The sequence below is a fragment of the Pteronotus mesoamericanus genome, unplaced genomic scaffold, assembly GCF_021234165.1.
Source record: "Pteronotus mesoamericanus isolate MK-2021 breed Mesoamerican mustached bat unplaced genomic scaffold, CSHL_Meso_final contig_25, whole genome shotgun sequence".
NCBI lineage: Eukaryota > Metazoa > Chordata > Mammalia > Chiroptera > Mormoopidae > Pteronotus > Pteronotus mesoamericanus.
Genome location: NW_026555105.1, coordinates 7,320,381 through 7,339,153, shown reverse-complemented (window position 1 = coordinate 7,339,153; position 18,773 = coordinate 7,320,381). Strand labels below are relative to the sequence as shown.

The 18,773-nt window shown below is 49.9% G+C and overlaps 1 protein-coding gene and 1 pseudogene across 1 annotated transcript; one reads left to right on the top strand and one right to left on the bottom strand.

Moving 5' to 3' along the window:
• Positions 1–1,260: 1,260 nt before the first annotated feature.
• SPATA2 (spermatogenesis associated 2) lies at positions 1,261–11,845 on the bottom strand. Its single transcript, XM_054573609.1, has 3 exons — positions 11,702–11,845; positions 5,604–6,045; positions 1,261–4,569 (listed from the first exon to the last, which is right to left on the bottom strand). Exons 2-3 carry the CDS (start codon positions 5,937–5,939, stop codon positions 3,346–3,348), a joined length of 1,560 nt encoding a protein of 519 aa, XP_054429584.1. The 5' UTR covers positions 5,940–6,045; positions 11,702–11,845; the 3' UTR covers positions 1,261–3,345.
• A 3,923-nt stretch (positions 11,846–15,768) lies between these two features.
• On the top strand, positions 15,769–16,086 carry LOC129070429 (60S ribosomal protein L36-like; annotated as a pseudogene).
• The last annotated feature ends 2,687 nt before the right edge of the window (positions 16,087–18,773 follow it).

Genomic DNA, 18,773 nt, shown 5'->3' with positions numbered 1-18,773 from the left:
GCAGGGCTAACGTGGTGCAGCTGGTGGGCCTGATGATGTTTAAATATGCTTGGCATTTACATATACAAATTAAGCAATCTGCTTGAAGTCTCCGCTCTGCTTTGGAAGCAGAAGCGAGTGTCTGGCTTCCTTCGCCCTCCCAGGCTGGGTGTTCACCTCTAGGAAGCTGCTGTTCCTACAGCCAGGACAGCAGGTGCCATTTCCTATGCTGTAGCTCAAACCAAACCCAGCACCTGGACCTTGATCTGGCCCGAGGCCTAGACATTTGCTCAGCCAGTGCACAGAATGGAGACACCTGTGCAGCCCCTTCCCCGGCAGCTGAGCCACCCCATGGGGGCCGGCTTGGCAGTCATCATGCTCTTATACCAGCCTTAAGATTTTTGCCACCTATTTTGCTTCTGAGTCAACATCATTTTTTAAAAACACCTTAAACTGATTTTTAGAGGAATCTCCTATCATTGCTGTAGACAGAAAACCAGTACAGCCTACACCAAAAAGATCTAGCTAAGATTCTGCCAAAGGCTCAGAGCCTGACACCTGCTTTTTTTGTTAAAAACAAGCTAGCATTAAACTGACTTCCTCCTTGAAGAATTTAAATGGATTGAAAGAATTAAAAATGGAATTAATTTTTTTCACATCATCCCTCAATGTTATTTAATGCCTGCCAGTCACCAAAAAGTCATTTCTCCTGGGCACCACGGCTGAACTCTGTACACCTGCCTCCCCACCTGTATGATGGGAAGCATAACAGCACTCACCTAACAGGAGTGTAGGGACTATTACACAAGATCACGCACACCAAGTCTCAGCATATAAAGTGCCCAGCGCATGCCCTGGTTGGGTAGCTCAGCTGGTTAGAGGGTGTCCCAATACTCCAAGGTTGCAGGTTCGATCCCTGGTCATAGCACATACAGGAACCAACCAATGAATGTACAAATCAGTGGAAAAACAAATCGATAGTAATCTCTCTCCCTTCCTCTCTCTCTAAAATCAACAAATTTTAGAAAAGGAGGAAAGTATGAAAAAATAAAAGTAAATTAAGAAACAAAGTCCCTGGCTCACAGTAAGCGCTCAAATGCCAGCTCTTATTGTCAGTTTCATGAAGAAAGTGTAATTAAAGAACTAAATGTGGCTTGGGGTGGGGGGAATCCCAAAACCCAAGCAACTCAAACTTCAAAGTAGCAAGGAAAGGGGACATAAAACCTCAAACACTTTATTTAATAATGGAAGACACTTTATTATTCTTTTACATCGTCTCTCAACATTTCAACTCTTGGTAAAAATCAAATGCAAAACATCTGCATTTTTAAATTAGCATCTATTTAACTCTCTCACTCACAGCAACCTCATACAGTAAGACACACACCGGGGAGGAGCACGGTCAGAGCATTTCCTGTCCCAGTCCACGACCACCGCACTTCCATGCCAATCCGCACGTACACTGCACTTTCTCTCCGAGGACAGCGTTTCTGTTCCTGCTCTTGTTCAATGCATAAGTTACGTGGCATCACGGTTGGTTAAAAGAGTAACTGTAGTGCTGCAGTGATCTGGAAATGGAAAACTAGAAAACTAGAGCTCTCAGGAGTGGGACAGGCATTGACACTTCTGAAATGTGGAAAGGAAGATCAAAGATGAATGCGCCAGAATGGAGTGGTCTTGGTAATAAAGTTGAAATTCAGCTTATATACACATTGAATATCTACATGTGATCTACTAGATATATAAAAAAGCCATAGAAGATTTGAAAAACCTTAAAATCACTCCACTGAGTTAGGAGAACACCAGCAAATTCACAGTGGCTTCAGAATTCAGCCGGACTTACATTTGTTCAAGAGCTGAATACCTCCTTCCACCAGAAAACCCGCTGCATGTCAATTCCTGTAACATTCTGTACATCACAAACACTTATGGCTAGAATATAGTATTATTTCACAAGGAAGCAGTTTTATTTTCAAACTCTTGCCCCACTCCTGCTCTGGCCCCCACAAGGAAACGCCAGGGGTCAGTCATTCACATGAGGAGCTTAAGGGGCCTTCGGGTTTGGAAGCGCTTCGGCTCAGCTGAGAATCTCTGGAGACATCTGTCTGATGGGCACACGCCAACTCCCGCCCACTTTTAGTGCAAAAAGATCGCTTATGTTGCAGAGTCCTAGAAACAGTTGAAGAAAAGGTGACTTGAGATGGAGGGGTGATGGGAATCCCAAATGAGTTTTCTTCTGAAGCAAGACTCGAGGAGTTCGGAGTGCAAATTCACACTCGGCAAGTGGCCAAGGCCAGGCTGTAGATGCGCAGGCGAGGCTCCTGCCTCCTCAGCAGGCTTCCACAGTCTGTAGGTGCGCAGGCCTCCCGGCCGCACTGACCCCCGTAGTGCACACTGGAGGTAGGTGTATAGAGATTCATTGTAGGGAAGACAGTGGCTCTCCACCAACTTGGGGACATTGTCTCTGTTCCTCCTCTGCCCCCACACTCTCCACTCTGTCTTCGGGCTGGGGTGAGTGGAGGACACAGCATGGAAGGGTGTGAGACCCTCCCTTGGAAGACTAAAGGACCCAGGGCATTTTTATAAATAGCTACATGATTAATGTTTTAACCACTTTGAAACACACAGCAAGTTGAATATTTATTTAAAAATAAATTTCAAAAATATCTATTTACAGTACAGTAAGAGGGACATGTGCAAACAACAGAAAGGGGACAGTCAGTCCTGCTGTGGAAGGTCCACGCTCCGACACACTGGAGCGAAGCTCCCAAACACCAGGGGCCGAACTGAGCTAGGACGGCCACAGGGTGACACTCAGCTAACACTAGACTCGGTCCACCTTTGAAACCTGGGGTGGGGTGGGGAGTCGGGCAGAGAGCACAGGCGGGGATCCCTTTATGTGGGAAGCGGGTGGCAGGAGCGATGAGCCATTGGAAGAGGCCCGGTGTGGCAGGAGGGCTCATTTCACAAGCCAACAGGCCTCTACCTCGCCATTCCGGGTGGGCATTTGGAGGTGACCTGGAGGGCCCTTCCCAGTCCAAGTTGGCTTTGCAGTGGGAGGGGTAGAGGTGGCAGGAGTCCCAGAGATAGAAATCCTCTTTCCAAAAAAAAAAAGGGAGTGGAGAGATTAGCAAAAATGATTTTGAACGGAAGTGCCACCCTCTCCCTTGTCAGGCGACAAAGCAGCCACCAGCTGAAGTATGTTAGTCACTAAGTGAACTCCCACGTGGTGCAGCCAACCCAGATCTCCCGGCACCCACATGGTTAAGTGCAGGTCTCCGCTGCCCAGATCAATGCATTAACGCTTCTTCCCCAGGAAAGCAGGTCAGTGGCGTAGCCCTTGGAGCAGGGGGTGCAAGGTCCAGTCTATCTATACACGAGATGGGAGAACTGGGTGGACTTGTAGTTCAGCTGGTTGTTGGGTATGAATTTGTGCAGCTCACTCTTTTTGCAGCAGGGGTCATAATGGTAGGCGATGAGGCAGGCGTCGCAGGAAACTTTTGAACACTGGGTGCAGGTGTTGGTGGCACCTGGGCGATTACAGAAGCCACAGCGGGAAGTGGCTGTGGTGGAGGGCTTGGATTTTGAGTGGAAGTGCGCCAGCCGGTCCAGGCCCTGAGTCTGGCCTGCATACTTCTCCCTCAGAGATGACCCATGGGCCAGGCTGTCGTGGGTGGAGGACTTGCTAGGGAAGGCGTTGGGCTTGGAGGCTGGGGGACAGGGGAGCAGGCTGTCGCAGCGCTGACAGAGGGAGGAGCTGCAGGACAGACCGCAGTTTTGGCACTTGGACAGGGCAGACTCTTTGGCAGGGGGCGAGCGCTTGTAGAGGGAGGGGGCATCGTTTCTGAGCAGCCACACGTCCGGCCGCAGGGCGTCCTGCCTCCGGTAGGCGGCCCTCGGTTCCGAGTCCGTGTACAGGTCGACGTCATCCTGAGCCGAGAAATACGTGCCGCGCAGCAGGCCGAGGCCGTTGCTGGGGGAGGAAGATGCAAGGCCGTCAGGGCTGCCATGGGGGGAGCTGGACATGGCCAGGAGCGAGGGGGACGGGCGGATGATCTCGTCCTTGAGGTCATCCCCCACATCTGCCACCACGGGCTCCTTCCGCAGGCTCAACGAGGCCTTCAGGGGTGGCTTCCGGCTCTCCCAGTAGCTGTCGTAGGCGTCCACCGACCTCGAGAGTTTGGTCACGCGGGGCTTGTAGTAGTCCTTGGCCGCTCGCTCACTGGCAGACTTCTGGAGCGCCACACGGGCCATCGAGGCTGGCAGGTGATCCCGGCCCTCAGCCCGCCGCCGCAGGGCGTCCGAGCAGCCCCGCACATCCTCTGCACTGCTCTTGCGCTCGCTCACCACGTCCAGCTCGGAATAGCCCTTGTCCTTGACTTGTGAGTGGATTTCCAGCATCTGCTCACACTCCACCTTGGCCAGAAAGAGTTCAAAGGAGACCATCTTCACCTGCAGGGTCTCCACCAGCTCTGTGAGCTTGTATGCAGTCCCCAGCTCGGGCACGTAGCCCATGTAATTCAGGATGGTTCGGATGTCCTCTTCCAGCAGCGTGGACTTGACGTAGTAAACGAAGGGTCCCGTGTAGGTCTAGAAGGAAGGGGAGCAAAGAGGCGGGACTTTCTCTCTGAGACACATAAGGGAGATGGTCTCAAAGCACAGTACATCCGAGTCTGGACTGGAACACGGGGAACCGCGGAAAGGGAAGGGAACGATCCCAGTTATCTTCTCACTACACGAGGCAGAAGCTAATGCTTACCCAACGCTCAGCGCACTGGTGTGAGGGAAATGACGCGAGTGTGAGGAACAGAGCCATTAGCTTCCTAGGCCGGGCACCGCAGCTCTGCTCCCTATGAGGAGGAGCAGGGCAAGCGTGGTGAAGGAAAAGGCTTGCGGGGAGGCAGGTGCCCAACGAGCCATGGGACTACTACTTCCCGGCATTTCTACAAAGGCCTGAAGAGTACAGGTGGGGCAAAAGTAGGTTTACAGTTGTGGATACGTGAAACACAGTGTTTATTATTGTATTATGTTATTGTACTATTTTCCATACAAACTACTGTAAACCTACCTTTGTCCCACCCGTACCTCAGACTTAGGACCCTGCCTTGGTGGAAATCCTCCTGAGCCACTGCCTTCAGAATGAGTCTGAACTCGCGCCCTCCCGACTCCACCGTCCCCGCTGCTCTGTGTTACAGCCGGCCCTCTGCAGCAGCCTCTCACGGGTCCCCTGCCCTTCTCCGGCCCCTCTGCGGTCTGCTGCCCGCACACCAGCAGCAGGACTATCTTCGAATGTAAGCTGACCCTGGCACTGCCTTGCTTCCCAGCCCGCTGAGATAAATGCATGCCCTTGCCCTGGGCCTTGAGGCCCTGCAAGACCCGGGAGCCACCTGCCCTTCCCCACGCCCAGCTGCAGGTGTGGGCTGCCAGGGCTGGGGACCCCATCAGGAGACGACACTAGGCAGACGGGCAGGGTGGGAGCCACGGGGGTAATTCTGGTTGTTGCCTCAAAAGCAGGGGAAGCACAGGAGGGTCTGCAGGCAGAGAAGGGGTGTGATCGCACTGGCACAAGCCCTCTCAAGACGGCCTGGGAGGTCAGCAGGGGGGGGCCCTTCCCTAGACCTTACCTTGATGCTTCTGAACTCCTTCTTCCACGGGTAGAGAAAGAGGTTGACGCCCACCGTTTCCAGCACACTGAAGGCGCAGTGCAGAGCCCGCAGGCTGGAGGAGCTCAGTGCGCGCAAAGAGCTCTCCACCACCTCATAGAACTGGATCAGCCGGAATCGATAAAGGGGATCCACCTTGTGCAGGCTGAGCAAGGTCGACGCTGCCACCCGCAGGTACTCATCGTTGCCGGGCCGCTGCTTGCTGGGGGTGGCGTCCACTTTGCCCTCATGGAACTGCACATACTTCCGAAATAAGTCATCCTTATATTTTGTATCCATTGAACTGGGCTTCCCCATCCGATCCAGGGACGAGGGGCTACCTTATCTCCTCCATGGCCTCCGGGTTAGAGGCGGGGACATGGCTAGAAGCACTAACATGTTGCCCGCCTGGACCAGCGCAATGCTGTGGAAGGGGAAGAACGAGAAGCATGTCATTCCTCGCAATGGTCCACAAATCATCTGCGGCCACTGCCGCAAAACAAAACACAGAACGGTCCTAACGAACGGTGGGCACCACCAGCTCTGGGCCTCGTTCTGCTCTTCCTGAACCTTTATTGAACACGGATTCCACGTGTCACAATTCAGCTCCCAAAATGAAGTGTGACCAGGAGCACCTTCCTGGTTTTGTGGGGAGGGGAAGTGTTCAAAAGCCCTCCCCAGGCAGGGACAGTTAAACCTGAGGGATGGGTGTGCCGGGCGGAGCGTGACAGCGGAGGTGTCAGCAGGGCGGGAGGCCCAAGCTAACACCGTCCGCGCTCCCTGCGTGCCTGGTCTTACCCGCACTACGCATTCCATCTTCTCCAGCCCCCGGAGACAGGTCCTATTGTTATCCCCATCTAACAGATGGGGGGACCAAGACAAAGAGACAGTAAGAAACTTGCTGAAAGCTGCAACACTATTCAGAAGCAGGGCTGAGATCAGAGCCCTGGCAGTCCAACTCCAAAGTCCATGGCTTTCGCCACCACACCCTGCTTTCCTGAGGCAGGAAGGAAGGAGCGTGGCTATGAAAAGCAAGAAGCCTGTGGTGCGGAGAGAGAAGGGGAGATGAAGCCACAGGCAGACGCAGGAGCTCGTCCCCAATACCTCGAAGAGCTCATTAAGAATTGTACATTTATGCCAAGAGCCACACGAAGCACCTGTCTGAAGAACTCAAGGCAAGGGGAAAAGGGGCAGGGTCCTATTAGCAATCTTTTAAAAAAACCGCACGCTGGCTGGTGGCCCTCAGCCCCCAAAGAGTGCTGTGGCCTGCCTTCGATGGCCTGCATTCCCCTCTACCTTAACAGCAGTTTACAATTCTACTGGGAGAGGATAGAGCACTCTGAGCTGGGACACTGAATTGATACACTCTTACTGTCTGCCTGGCCGCCCGTTAGTAGAGCCAGATCCAGCAATAATCTTTTTCTTTTTTTAAATATTATTTACTGACTTTAGAAAGAAAGAGGACAGAAAAGGCCGAGGGGTGGGGGAGAGGAAGAAAGAGAAATATTGATTTGTTGTTCTACTTGTTTATGCATTCCTCGCTTGTTTCTTGTATGTGTCCTGACCGGGTTTCGAACCTGCAACCTTGGTATAGCAGGACAATGCTCTAACCAACTGAGCTACCAGGCCAGGGCCAGTAATACTGGATTTGTTGAGGGATATTGCCAGGGCTGGGGGAGGCAACACGGCACAGCAGGGACAAACAGATTCCAAAGCCAGGCTTCCTGGGTGTGAATCCTGGGTCTGCTTCTCTAAGTTACTTTGGCAAATTACTCAGCTTCTCTGGGCTTCAGTTCTCTCATCTGAAAAACGGGGGTTGGTCATAGTACTCAGAGACCAGAATTGGTGGGAGGGTTGTGTACAATCGGTCTACAAAGTGCTTCACAGAGTGCCAGCTTAAGAGAAGTCCTTGACAGACACACAGCCATTCCTGGTGTCTGAAGGTGTTACACCCCAAGATGCCAAGCTTTCTCAAGAAGGTAAGATCAGAGTGGGACAAAGCTCTGCCTGGGTCATGCGTGTATTTTCACACTTACCCGCCCTGCCCTGCTGACCACAGCTCTATGGGTGCAGGGATCATGACCCAATTACTCAGTAAGGTAACCTAAGCACAGGTAACCTAAGCAGGGTTCGTGCTTTAGAAAGACCTGCTGTCTGAATGAGAGGCCCCCGCTGGCAGCAGGAAACAGTAGGGGACCGAGAAAGCAGCAGCAGCGAGACAGGACGGACCTGTGGAGCCCATCAGCAGGTCTGGGGTCAGCTCAGGAAGTCCCAAAGGCCGATGAGCCTGGCCACCATCATGAGGTTAGTAAGATCATCCACGCCTCTGTGAGCCACTCGTCTGACTTCTCCAGCTTTGAGGAGCGGAGGGTGAGACACGCAGGAGAGCTAGACTCAGAGAGGCCACCTTCTCCCACCCGCTGCCCTGCCAAGGAAGCCCAATGTTTAGGAACAAACAGAACAAATATGCCTGAGGAGCTCAACAGAGATCCACTTAGAATAGATTCTACCTCCTGACCAAGGTCAAAGGCTCTACACGGTCACACCCCTGCTCACCTCTCAGAGCAGCCTTTCCCATCCCTCTAGGTCCCACCCACAGGAGCTGACTGCCGTTCTCAGACCGTGCGAACTCCTTTCTGGCTCCGGACCTGTCCCCGTGTTCCTTTTGCATCATCTTCCTCTGAGTCTGCCCACAGCTGGCTCGCTCTCCTTCGGGCCTCAGCGCACACACCGCCCCTCAGCAGCCCTCCCAGACAGCCCCGGCTCAGTAGCTCTCCCCTCCCCAGTCCCTCCTTATCCGTTTAGCCTGGAATAATCACCATCTGAAATGATCAACTTCATTTAGTCAGTGACTAGCTTCCTCTCTTTATCTCCCCAGTTACCCAGTAAGTTCCTCAAAGGCAAGGACCCCAGCTGTTTTGTTCATCACCATGCTCAACACAGAGCCTGGCACTTAGCAGGTGTTTGATAAAACAGGTGAAGTGAATGATGCAAAGGAGGTAAGCAACCACGATGCCACCCCTTTAGTTTCTTTAGCTCTCCCAGGAATCCTGGGAGATCAGCTGGAGAGACAAGGGACAGAGGCTCCGTGACACGGCATGCTCTAAGTAGCTCAGGATTAGGAAAACGTGGACCCAAGATTCCATCCCTGTGTTCCTCCCACCACCCCGCGATTCCTGACTTCAACAAGGATGTACGCAGCACCTACCTCGTGCCAGGCCCCGGGCTGGATGCAGTGGGGGTGGATACCGGGTGGTAGGAGCAGTAGGGGACAGCAGACGAGAAGACACAGCCCTGCCCCCAATTCTATTTGAAAGAATTTACTGTCTAGTATCAAATTATGCATGTTGTCTTAAACAATAAAACTGTATTGCAAGCTGAGAGAAGACATCACTTGCCCTTGCTAATAAAAACCCACGTGCATTTACCACTTTGTATCTAATAGAAGCGTCCATCCTGCCTCTAGCCCCAATGACTGTTTGCTGGTACACCGGAGAACAGTGTAAACGGGGGACACCAAGCCTCCTAAACACTGCTGTGAGTTTCCTCCAAGGAAGTCAGCCTCAAGCCCACAGAAGCTGATTTTTTTTAACAACGTCAGCCACCCTCAAGCTCAGTCTGCTGCTCTGTAATCACACCACAGTCCACACCCTTGTTTGTTGCTGGCAAACAATAAACAAGGAAAAGGGATCCAAATAGCTCTTCAGCTGGTGTTCACAGTCCTTACTCTCAAGTCAAGGACGGGAAACCCATCTAAGAAGAATCTTGAACCAGCCTAGATAGGTGAGGAAAAAGATGAGAGAAAATAAATGCAAAAGGAGAGAAGGAAACTAACAATTATTGAGATCCTATGTGCTAAGCACTGGGCCTTCTGCTTCAACTGCATCATCCCATTTAACCCACGTAATAATGCCACAAGGAAACCAAGGCTCAGCCATTAAACAATGCGCCCAACAGAGTTTCGAAGGGTCAAAGCTGCAATCTGAGCTTCATCTGGCCAACCCCGAGGCCTGTGCTTTGTCCCATTTATCACATTCACTTATTGTTAAAATTAGTAGCATTCATGACAGGATTAGAACACAAGGGCCCTCTGCTGAGGCTTCACAAAATTCAAGGAAATCCACAGGACAGCCCCAAGGTTAAAGAAGAGGAAACTGAGGCTCACAGAGGCCACATCACTTGTCTGAGGTCACAAGTCTAGGAAGAAGCGGGTCTGAGATTTGAAACTCAGTCTAATGCCAAACCCCGACTCGGGCTCTGAGCTGCACTGCTTTGAAGCAAAGCTGTGCCCCTGCAACTGCTGGACAGCGCTACTTAAAAGGGCTCAGCTAAGCTGGAATGCGCCAAGGCACGGAGAGCACAGTTGAGTTTCAAAAATTCCTGTAGTGCAAAATTCCCATCTGCCCACACATAATGGGGCTGGAAGAGCCACAAAGCTCTATGATGTAAGCTCAAGGGCCAAGGCTAGAGGCTGGCCAGAGGCTGGCCAGTGGTGAAGCAGCTGACATCATCCGTCCTGAATACATTTTCTGAGAATACAGGCTGCATTACAGCTGGTCAGAGCTGGTGTCTTTTCTGAGCACAGAACCAATTTATTCCCAGCACTCTGCAAGAACCAAAGACACGCTCACTGCAAAAACAGCGTGGTTACAGGAGACCAGACAGTGCAGTGACAGAAGCTGTTAATCTCTCCAGGCAACCCAAGGACTGGAAAGCCAAGATGTGCCAGTCTGGCAGAAAAGAAAAAAAAACAAAGGCACTTGAACATCCCCAACAAAGTCAGGCAGGTGCCCAGAGTCAAAAGGCCTGGTCAGCACTCCCTGCACCCACAGTCTGGGCCCCTTTTGAAAAACAGATCGACGGAGACATAGATACTGCAGTCAGGGAGGCGGTAGCTTTTTAATTATTATTTTTAAACATCTCAAAGGAAAACTATATCTGTTTAAAATCCCACCGAACAGAGCTGAAATGACTCTGGATAGCAAGCGTTAGCTTGGCTGTACCTCAGCTGGCCCATTCAAGCAGAAACATTCCCCAAGCTGTATCTGAAGGCTTCCCCCTCCCTGCCGGGGCAGGAGCTATTTTGGTCCCAGCAATGCCCCAGTCCACAGGTTTACAGATCCCTGGTCTGGCTTCGGCGGGCTCAGACCTCCCTCAGGCTCCTAACAGCAGCAAGGGGAGAGCGGTTCAACCCCCTCCACCTCCGCACGCCACTCGTTCGCATTCATTCCAAGCCCCAGGCTCTGGAGACACATCCAAGACATCTTCCACTGGCTGTGAAACACCGGAGGGTCCCCAAACCCCAACCAGATTCCAGAGAAAATCAGAAAAGCCTTCCAAACCTCTGAAAATAGCCTCGGCGGTGCTGAAATTGGGTTTCCCTAGTGGCAGCCGCCTCTCGGAGGGGCTCTGAAGGAAGCCGTTTCCCCTCCCTGCCGGGGACAGTAGCTGGCGGCTGCTATTCCCAGCCTGGTAATTCCTATAGCCTTGGAAGGCCACGTCAGTTTGTAAAAACAAACAAACAAACAAACAAAAACAACCCTAGCCCCAAACTCGCCCCCCGCCCCCACGGGCCCGTGAATGAATTATCAGCAGCTATCACTTACTGAACGCCTGCTGTATGCCAAAGATCTCATTTCATCCCTACTACGGTCCTAGCAGGCAGGCTCACTCCCATTTAACTAGTGAATTAGGCAACTGATGATCACAACATTAAGTGACTTGCCCAAGGTCACACAGTGAGGTCAGCCGCCAAAAACTGGACTGAGGACCACTGCGCCGTAACTGCCTCACAATGGAACTGGGGTGTCCTCCTCCTTGGTTGGTCGCCGAAGAGGGGGTGTTCCTCTTGAGCCACCCATGGTCGATCCTAGGTGTCCGTGAGGCAGCCCTTGGGGGAGTTGGGATCCTGAAGAGAAGTTGGGCTCCCGAGGTGCCGAAAGGGAGGGGGAGGGCCCGCCCGTCGCTCCCGCCTTCCGCAAGGGGACCCGTTCCCTGACCACCAAGCCCCGCCGAGTCGGGCGCCCCCTCCGCCCGGGGAAGCCCCAAAGGCCGTTTCCGCCGCGGCCGCCCGCACTTACCCCGGCACTGCCCCCGAGGACGCCTCGGCCGAGGGAAGCGAGAAGAAGCTGCGGCTGCCGCCGGAGCCGGCCCGGGTGGGCTCTCGCCGCTCCGGACGGCTGCAGGGAATCGAGACCAGTGCCCCGGGGCCAGCGACGACCCGGAAACAATCGGCCAGGAAGTGACGTCCCCCAGAGGCGGGTCCAAAGGGAGGCCGGGTCGGGGCTGCGCGATGGGCTGGGAAAAAGCCGATACCCAGGGGCGACCCAGAAAGAAGCGGGAGGCAGAAAAGCGAGCACAGAAGCCGATGAATTTCACTTTGGAAACTTAAAAGCCACTGCTGGTGCTGGGGCTAGGACCCGGAAATAAACGATCCAGGAAGTGACGCACACTGTCTGCCCCAGGATGGCAGCTAGTCGGGTTGTCATAGGAACCGGTCGGCGGCCGTTGACGGAGTTTGCGAGCTGAGATCGAGATCGCAGATTGAGTGACCCTCGAGCTCCGACTCCCAGACTGGCGCTCTGACTGCCCCCCAAGCAGGAGCTGACAGTTAAATACCTCGCCTCCTTTTTACAGAAGGAAATACCGAGGCTTAAATAGAGCAAGAGATGCCCAGGATCACGCGAGACTGAATCCAGCCCAGAGAGGACCGTTGTTACAGGCTGTCCTTAAGAGAAAGGTCCCAGCTTTGCCTTTGCCACTTTCTAGCTGTGTGACCTCGGGCAAGTTACTTTACCTCTCTAAGCTTCAGTTTTTTCACATGGAAAATGGAATAATAATTGTACTTCTCCCGGGAGTCATGTGAGAATTGAGTTAATATTTGAAAGCCAATTATTACAATAGTAGGCATAAAGATCTAGGTCCATTTTGCTTTTTAAATCTGGTTAAGTGAAAGGAAGTGACCTCTCTGTTCTCAACTTCCTTAAATGGAAGTCAGTGTCGGGGAAGGCCAAGATATTGTCTCCTTGCTTTGTGCCCCTCATCAGGCACCTGTGGTACCTGCGTGACCTACATTGACATCAGTACTGGCGACTTGCTGCTTCACTTCATGGGCTTGTTTTTTGTCCTACCCACCTCGAGGACTCCGTTTTTATGGTTCACCGCTCACTGAATCCCTAGTGCTTGCAAAATGCCTGTTACATACTCAAGATTGTTGAATGTAGTTGCAACTGAACCATTCGTTCTATCACTCTAACTTATCCCAGACATTTATTAAAGGCTAGAGCCCACTCTGTGCCACGTTCCCTTCCTCCAACGTGCTCTTGCCTCCCTGCACGTACCATGCTCTTCTACCCTTTTGGCCTCTGTGCCTCTTTATGCTTTTCCTTCCATATACAAGCTCTTCCCCTCACCTCATTCTTTCCTTGCTTTTTTGGCTTCCAGCCCCAACTCAGCTCTCACATCCTTTCCAAAGCTTTCTCTGATTTCTCCAGGCAAAGACTAGCCTTCCTCTGGTTCCCCACAACACTGCCTTTCACAATTTTATCTCAGCTCTTACCACAGTGGATTACATATATGTTTAAACATTACTCCCCCACAAGACCTGGAGCTCATTATTCATTCACATTTTCCCTGGGCTCTGAACATGTCTGATCATGAGGTGCTCAACAGATGTTTCTCAATTGGAGGATTCTCTCTCTCAGCCTTGGTGTCCCCAGCTAAAGATGGTGGGTCTTGTCTCAGGAGTCAATGGCATAATACATGAGAAAGCATTTGGAGAACCAGCAACCTGCTATTCAAACAGCAGCGATTACTATATTTATCTGTTGCTGTCTCAAGATCTTTGTGTATTGTACTTTAGCCTCAGCTCATGTTTAAGCTCCTCTCTTAATCACCTGCAAGGTGACGGTGTTTACAGCAATTCCAGCTCTACCCAAACTCTCTGCCTTTGCAACAACTCAAAACTGTCCTTGGGAAATTGTTGCAAGACTGCATGAGCCTGCTAGTAAGTCCCTTCCAGCTCTGTGGTTCTCTGACAGAAACAAATTTTTATGGAGGCTCTACCAGTAGGAAACCCCAGTCATTTAGACTTGGTGACCTTTCATATCAGAAAAGACTGGGCCCTGGCTGGGTAGCTCATTTGCCATCCCCTTATGCCAAGGTCAGGGGTTTGATCCGCGGTCAGGGCACGTACAAGAATCAATGAATGAATGCATAAATAAGTGGAACAAATTGATGTTTCTCATTCTCTCTCTCTCTGTCTCTCTCCCATCCTCTCTCTCTCTCTCTAAAAGCAATCAATAAAATTTTTTTTAAAAAGGAAAGAAAAGATCCAAAGTTGCTGAAGAGAACCATGTTTCTCACCTTTTAGATAGGGTCAAAGGCCCAAGATTTTCTGCTTGGTGATGTGGAATCACAGGAGCACCTTTTCAGATTTTATTATATAATGATTAGCAGATTATATAACAGGCATGTGACAATGATTAGCACCTCTACCTCCTAACAGCCAACACGAACAATCTACCTACTTCTTTCTATTTTACAGGAGTTTTTTAAATCAAAAAAGTAACACATGAATTCCAATGACACAGACGTGTATAGAACAAAAAAACAGAAAAGAAAAACAATCCTATGACCCAGCAATTTGATTTCCTGGACTCTTACCAGAGAAACAAGCATACAAGATACCTGTTGCATCATTGTCTGCAATGCAAAAACAAAAACCAAAAACATCCTAAATGTCCATCAGTAAGGATGGTGCATCTATACTAGGGACGACTTTATATCAGTTTAAAAGGATTGCATAATTCTGCAGGACATGAGCAGTGAAAAAAGAAAGACACACCCTGACATGGAAAACAAAACATCAGTCAATACTATACATTTTCTAAAGGAGCATATATATGGGGACAATAATGCAAATATAAAGTTTTTTAAATCATTCCACAAATACATCTTATGTGATCTTCATTTATTTTTCCCCCAGAAGCCAGTCACCTACATGAGGACATAACTATACCTGTTTTGCTCACAATTTTATCATTACTATCTGCCCTACTTGCAATAAGAGGTTCAACAGTATTTGTTTCTAATGGAAATTTAAAGGGCTTAACTGTGAACAAAACAGACACAGCCCTGCCCTCAAGGAGTGTACAGCCTCCTGATCAGAGAATATTAAGAAACGAGGAGTAGGATGAATTAAAAACCAGAATTGAACTAAAGTTCAGAATAGAAGGTGGCTGTTATGAGGACTTGTAGCTTAGAGAATAAAGAGGGGACCTTTGGCAAGGCAAACTGGGGACTGTCTCAAGGAAGACGTGGCATTTGAGCTGGACTTTGAGCTATTTAGCATGTGAGGGTCTCCAGTTTTCCTTCCATCTGGAGGGAAGAAAGCAATCAAAAGAAAGTATTAGAAATTGAAACTCAGCTGCCTCCGAGCAAGCAAGGTGGGCATAGCTAGGTATTAGAGTAGGGTAGTCTCATACTCTATAGTACCAGACATTAGTATTAATGTAGTCTAACATAGTACCTGGCTCACAGGGAGCCTTCAATAAATACTTAGGTGAGAAAAACAAATATCGTGGAGCCCCTGCCATGTTTCAGCTGATTGTTGCCAATTTCCCTGCTGATCATGATCAGATATTTAGGTTTCTGAAGAGGAGCTAGAAGTCCAGATTTCAAAGTGAAACTTCTTAGTTACAAACCCCATGTATAAATATACTTCCTCATTCTGTCTGCTGAGAGAGCCCACAAGAAATGGCACCCTGGTAGCAACAAGCACCTAGCACCCAGATCCTGCTTTCTAAATACCATTCCTGCACTAAAAGGAGGCAAGTCTCCTTGGAGAAATGACTGATTCTCAGGGCTGGTGCAGGGAAATTGCAGTGTGAACCTGCAACATCTCATTGGGCCAGAAAGTAAGGAAATGCCAAGAGAAAAGGACACGAAAGCCAGGTTGGAGGGGTTCCTAGTGGCCAAATCTGGGACAATTTGAACATCAACATAAATAATGATAGTGTCAGACTGTAATACCTTAGTGGGGAGAAAAGGGGGAGAGAAATCATTATCCCAAACTGATACCAAACATGAAATAACATAAAATACTGTGTTTGGCTCCCACCACAGCTGCCATTGAGGAAAAGCAGCCATGGTTCTCTGCTACCCCATGGCCATGGGCCTCAACAAGGGCCACAAGATGACAAAGAATGTGAGTAAGACAAGGCACAGCTGCTGCCATGGGTGTCTCACTAAGCACACCAAGTCCATGTGGGACGTGACCTGAGAGGTGTGTGGCTTTGCCTGCTATGAACTGCTCACCATGGAGCTGCTCAAGGTCTCTAAGGACAAGAGGGCCCTGAAATTCATCAAGAAAAGGGTGGGGACACACATCCTGGCCAAGAGGAAAAGAGAGGAGCTGAGCAATGTCCTTGCAGCCATGAGGAAGGCAGCAGCCAAGAAGGACTGAGCCCCATCCCCGCTGTGTAATAAAACCTGTTCAGGAAAAAAAACCAAAACTGTGTTTGCCAGAGGGCTATGCGGCTCTGGGTGCCAGGCCTGATCCCTGCACTAAGGATAGATGAGGGATGAGTAGTTCATCTGGTTAGAAATAGGAGTGCGCAAGGCGAGTTGGGAAATCGGGGTGACAGGAGATCAGCCCAGTCTATCTCTGAGGACCTCAAGTGTGAGGTTGAGTCTGGCTTTGAGCCCGTGGGCACCTGGAAGCCACTGAAGGTCTACGAGCAAGAAAGATGGTGATCACAGGCCTCGCTCTGCAGACCAGGCATTTGGTGCTGGGAGCAACAGGCTGTGGTGAATAAGAAATCAGCATTTAAGGTCCCTAGAAACATGGCACCATGTTTCCCATGGAACAGGAAAGGCCCTACAGCCAGCAGACTGGGGTTGAAGTCCCTGGTACAGCATTTAGCAGCCCTGTGTGTTGGGCAAGCCCCTCTAAGAGCCTGAACTCTGGGGCCAGAATGCCTGGGTTAAACTTTGGTGTTTACTGTGCATAATGACCTCTCTGTGCCTCAGTTTCTTCATCTGTGAGATGAGAAAGATAACAATAGTGCCCACTTCTATACAGGTTACGGGATAGTCCAGGTGAGCACTTTGCAAGGTACTTTTAGGCATTAGCTATTGTTGTCAGTCCTTTTTAATTAAATGCAATAACACACAGAAAGAACACTCAGTTCCTGGAAGGGAGTAGGCCTGCAACTAAGGCTGTCCATGACGAGGATCACTGCTGCACGACATGAATTTGCTGGGGGCTAAGAATTCCTTCTGACCACCCACTGGTGGAGGCAGGGCTAGGGGCAGTTAGCAACCCCAAAGAAGGCTTGTCTTAAAATGAAAGCCGGCACAATCAGCCTTCTTCACAAGAGTAAGCAAGGCTCCCCCCAACCCTTATTCTCTCAGCATAAGCCCAACGGGAACCACTTCAAAGTCTTCATGTATGCTGAGGGAGACAACCAAAAGTCTAAAGGTGACCCAGCAGGCTAAGGGTTGTTTATTATCAGATTCCGCCAAGCCCAGGCCAGCTCCAAGGAAACACAATTCATGGGGTTGGAAATGTCAAAGGCTCAGCCAGCACCTCATCTGGATGATTCTAAATGGCTCCTGAAAACAGTAACCCGGAGGTTATGAGCTCCTGGTGTGTAGTATATTGGTCTCTTAAAGTATTGGGTTTCAAAGGACTGTTTCTGGAACCAGCCGTCTTTGTCCTTCCCTTGAGGCGGGCCAGGGAACGCTACATACAGGTTGCCTTTGTTACAGAGCAATGTTATTCCAAGGCAAGAAGGCAAAGTAGAGTCTGCAGTTAAAAAGCCCTATTTCAGATCCCCACTCCGCCACTTCCCAGTTGTGTGACTTTGGACAAGCTATCTAACCTCTGTGGGACTTGATTTCCTTATCAGTAACAGATTAATTGGAGGCTTCGCTGGTGTGGCTCAGTGGATTGAGTACAAGCCTGCGAACCAAAGGGTGGCTGGTTTGATTCCCAGTCAGGACACAGGCCTGGGTTGCCGGAGAGGTCCCCATGGGGGGCGCACAAGAGACAACCACACACTGATGTTTCTCTCCCTCTCTTTCTCCCTCCTTTCCCCTCTGTTTAAAAATAAACAAATGAAATCTTTAAAAAGAAAAATAAAGGATTAATTGGAGTAAATACCTCCAAGAATGAGTGAGAGGTTAAATGAGCTAATACCTGTTGGCAAGGATATTAAGAAATTGGAACCTTGTGCACTGCTAGTGGGAATGTAAAATGGCACAGCTGCTGTGGAGAACAGTTTGGTGGCTCCTTGAAAAGTTAAACATAGAATTACCACATGACTTAGCAATTCTTCCCCTAGGTATCTACCCAAAAGAATTAAAAACTGGAGTTTGGCCCTGGCTGGTATAGCTCGGTGGACTGAGCACTGGCCTGTGAACCAAAGGGTTGCTGGTTTGATTCCCAGTCAGGGCACATGCCTGGGCTGGGAGACAGGTCCTCAGTAGGGGGTGTGGGAGAGGCAACCACACATTAATGTTTCTCTCCCTCTTTCTCTCCCTCCTTTCCCCTCTGTCTAAAAATAAATAAATATTTTAAAAAGATAAAAATAAAAACTGGGGCTTGAACAGAACATTGTGCTCCAATGTTAACAGAAGCATTATTCACATAGCCAAAAGGTGGAAACAACCTAACTATCTATCAACAGATGAATGGATATGCAAAACGTGGTATACCCGTACATTGGAATACCATTTATCATAAAAAGGCACGAAGGTCTGACGCATGTTACCACATAGATGAACTTGGAAAACATGCTATGTAAAAGAAGCCAATCAAGAAAGGACAAATATTATATGATTCTACTTACATGAAATGTCTGTCATTGGCAGATTTGAAGAGGCAGAAAGTAGATTAGATCTTACCAGGGGCTAAGAGAGCGGGGAATGAAGAGTGACTGCTTAATGGGTACAGTTTCTGTTCGGGGTAATGAAAACATTTGGGAAACAGTGGTGATGATTGCATGACATTATGAATGTTATTAATGCCACTGACTTATACACTTTAAAAAAAGATCTTATTTATTTATTTTTAGAGAGGGGGAGGGAAGGAGAAAGAGAGGGAGAGAAACATCAATGTGTGGTTGCATTTTGCACTCCCCCTGCGGG

Excerpts from the sequence above, each read along its gene's own strand:
- SPATA2 (XM_054573609.1), bottom strand. The coding sequence starts at position 5,939 with ATGGGGAAGCCCAGTTCAATGGATACAAAATATAAGGATGACTTATTT. Across the intron at positions 4,570-5,603 it reads AGGAGTTCAGAAGCATCAAG|ACCTACACGGGACCCTTCGT; the intron begins GTAAGGTCTAGG and ends CCTTCCTTCTAG.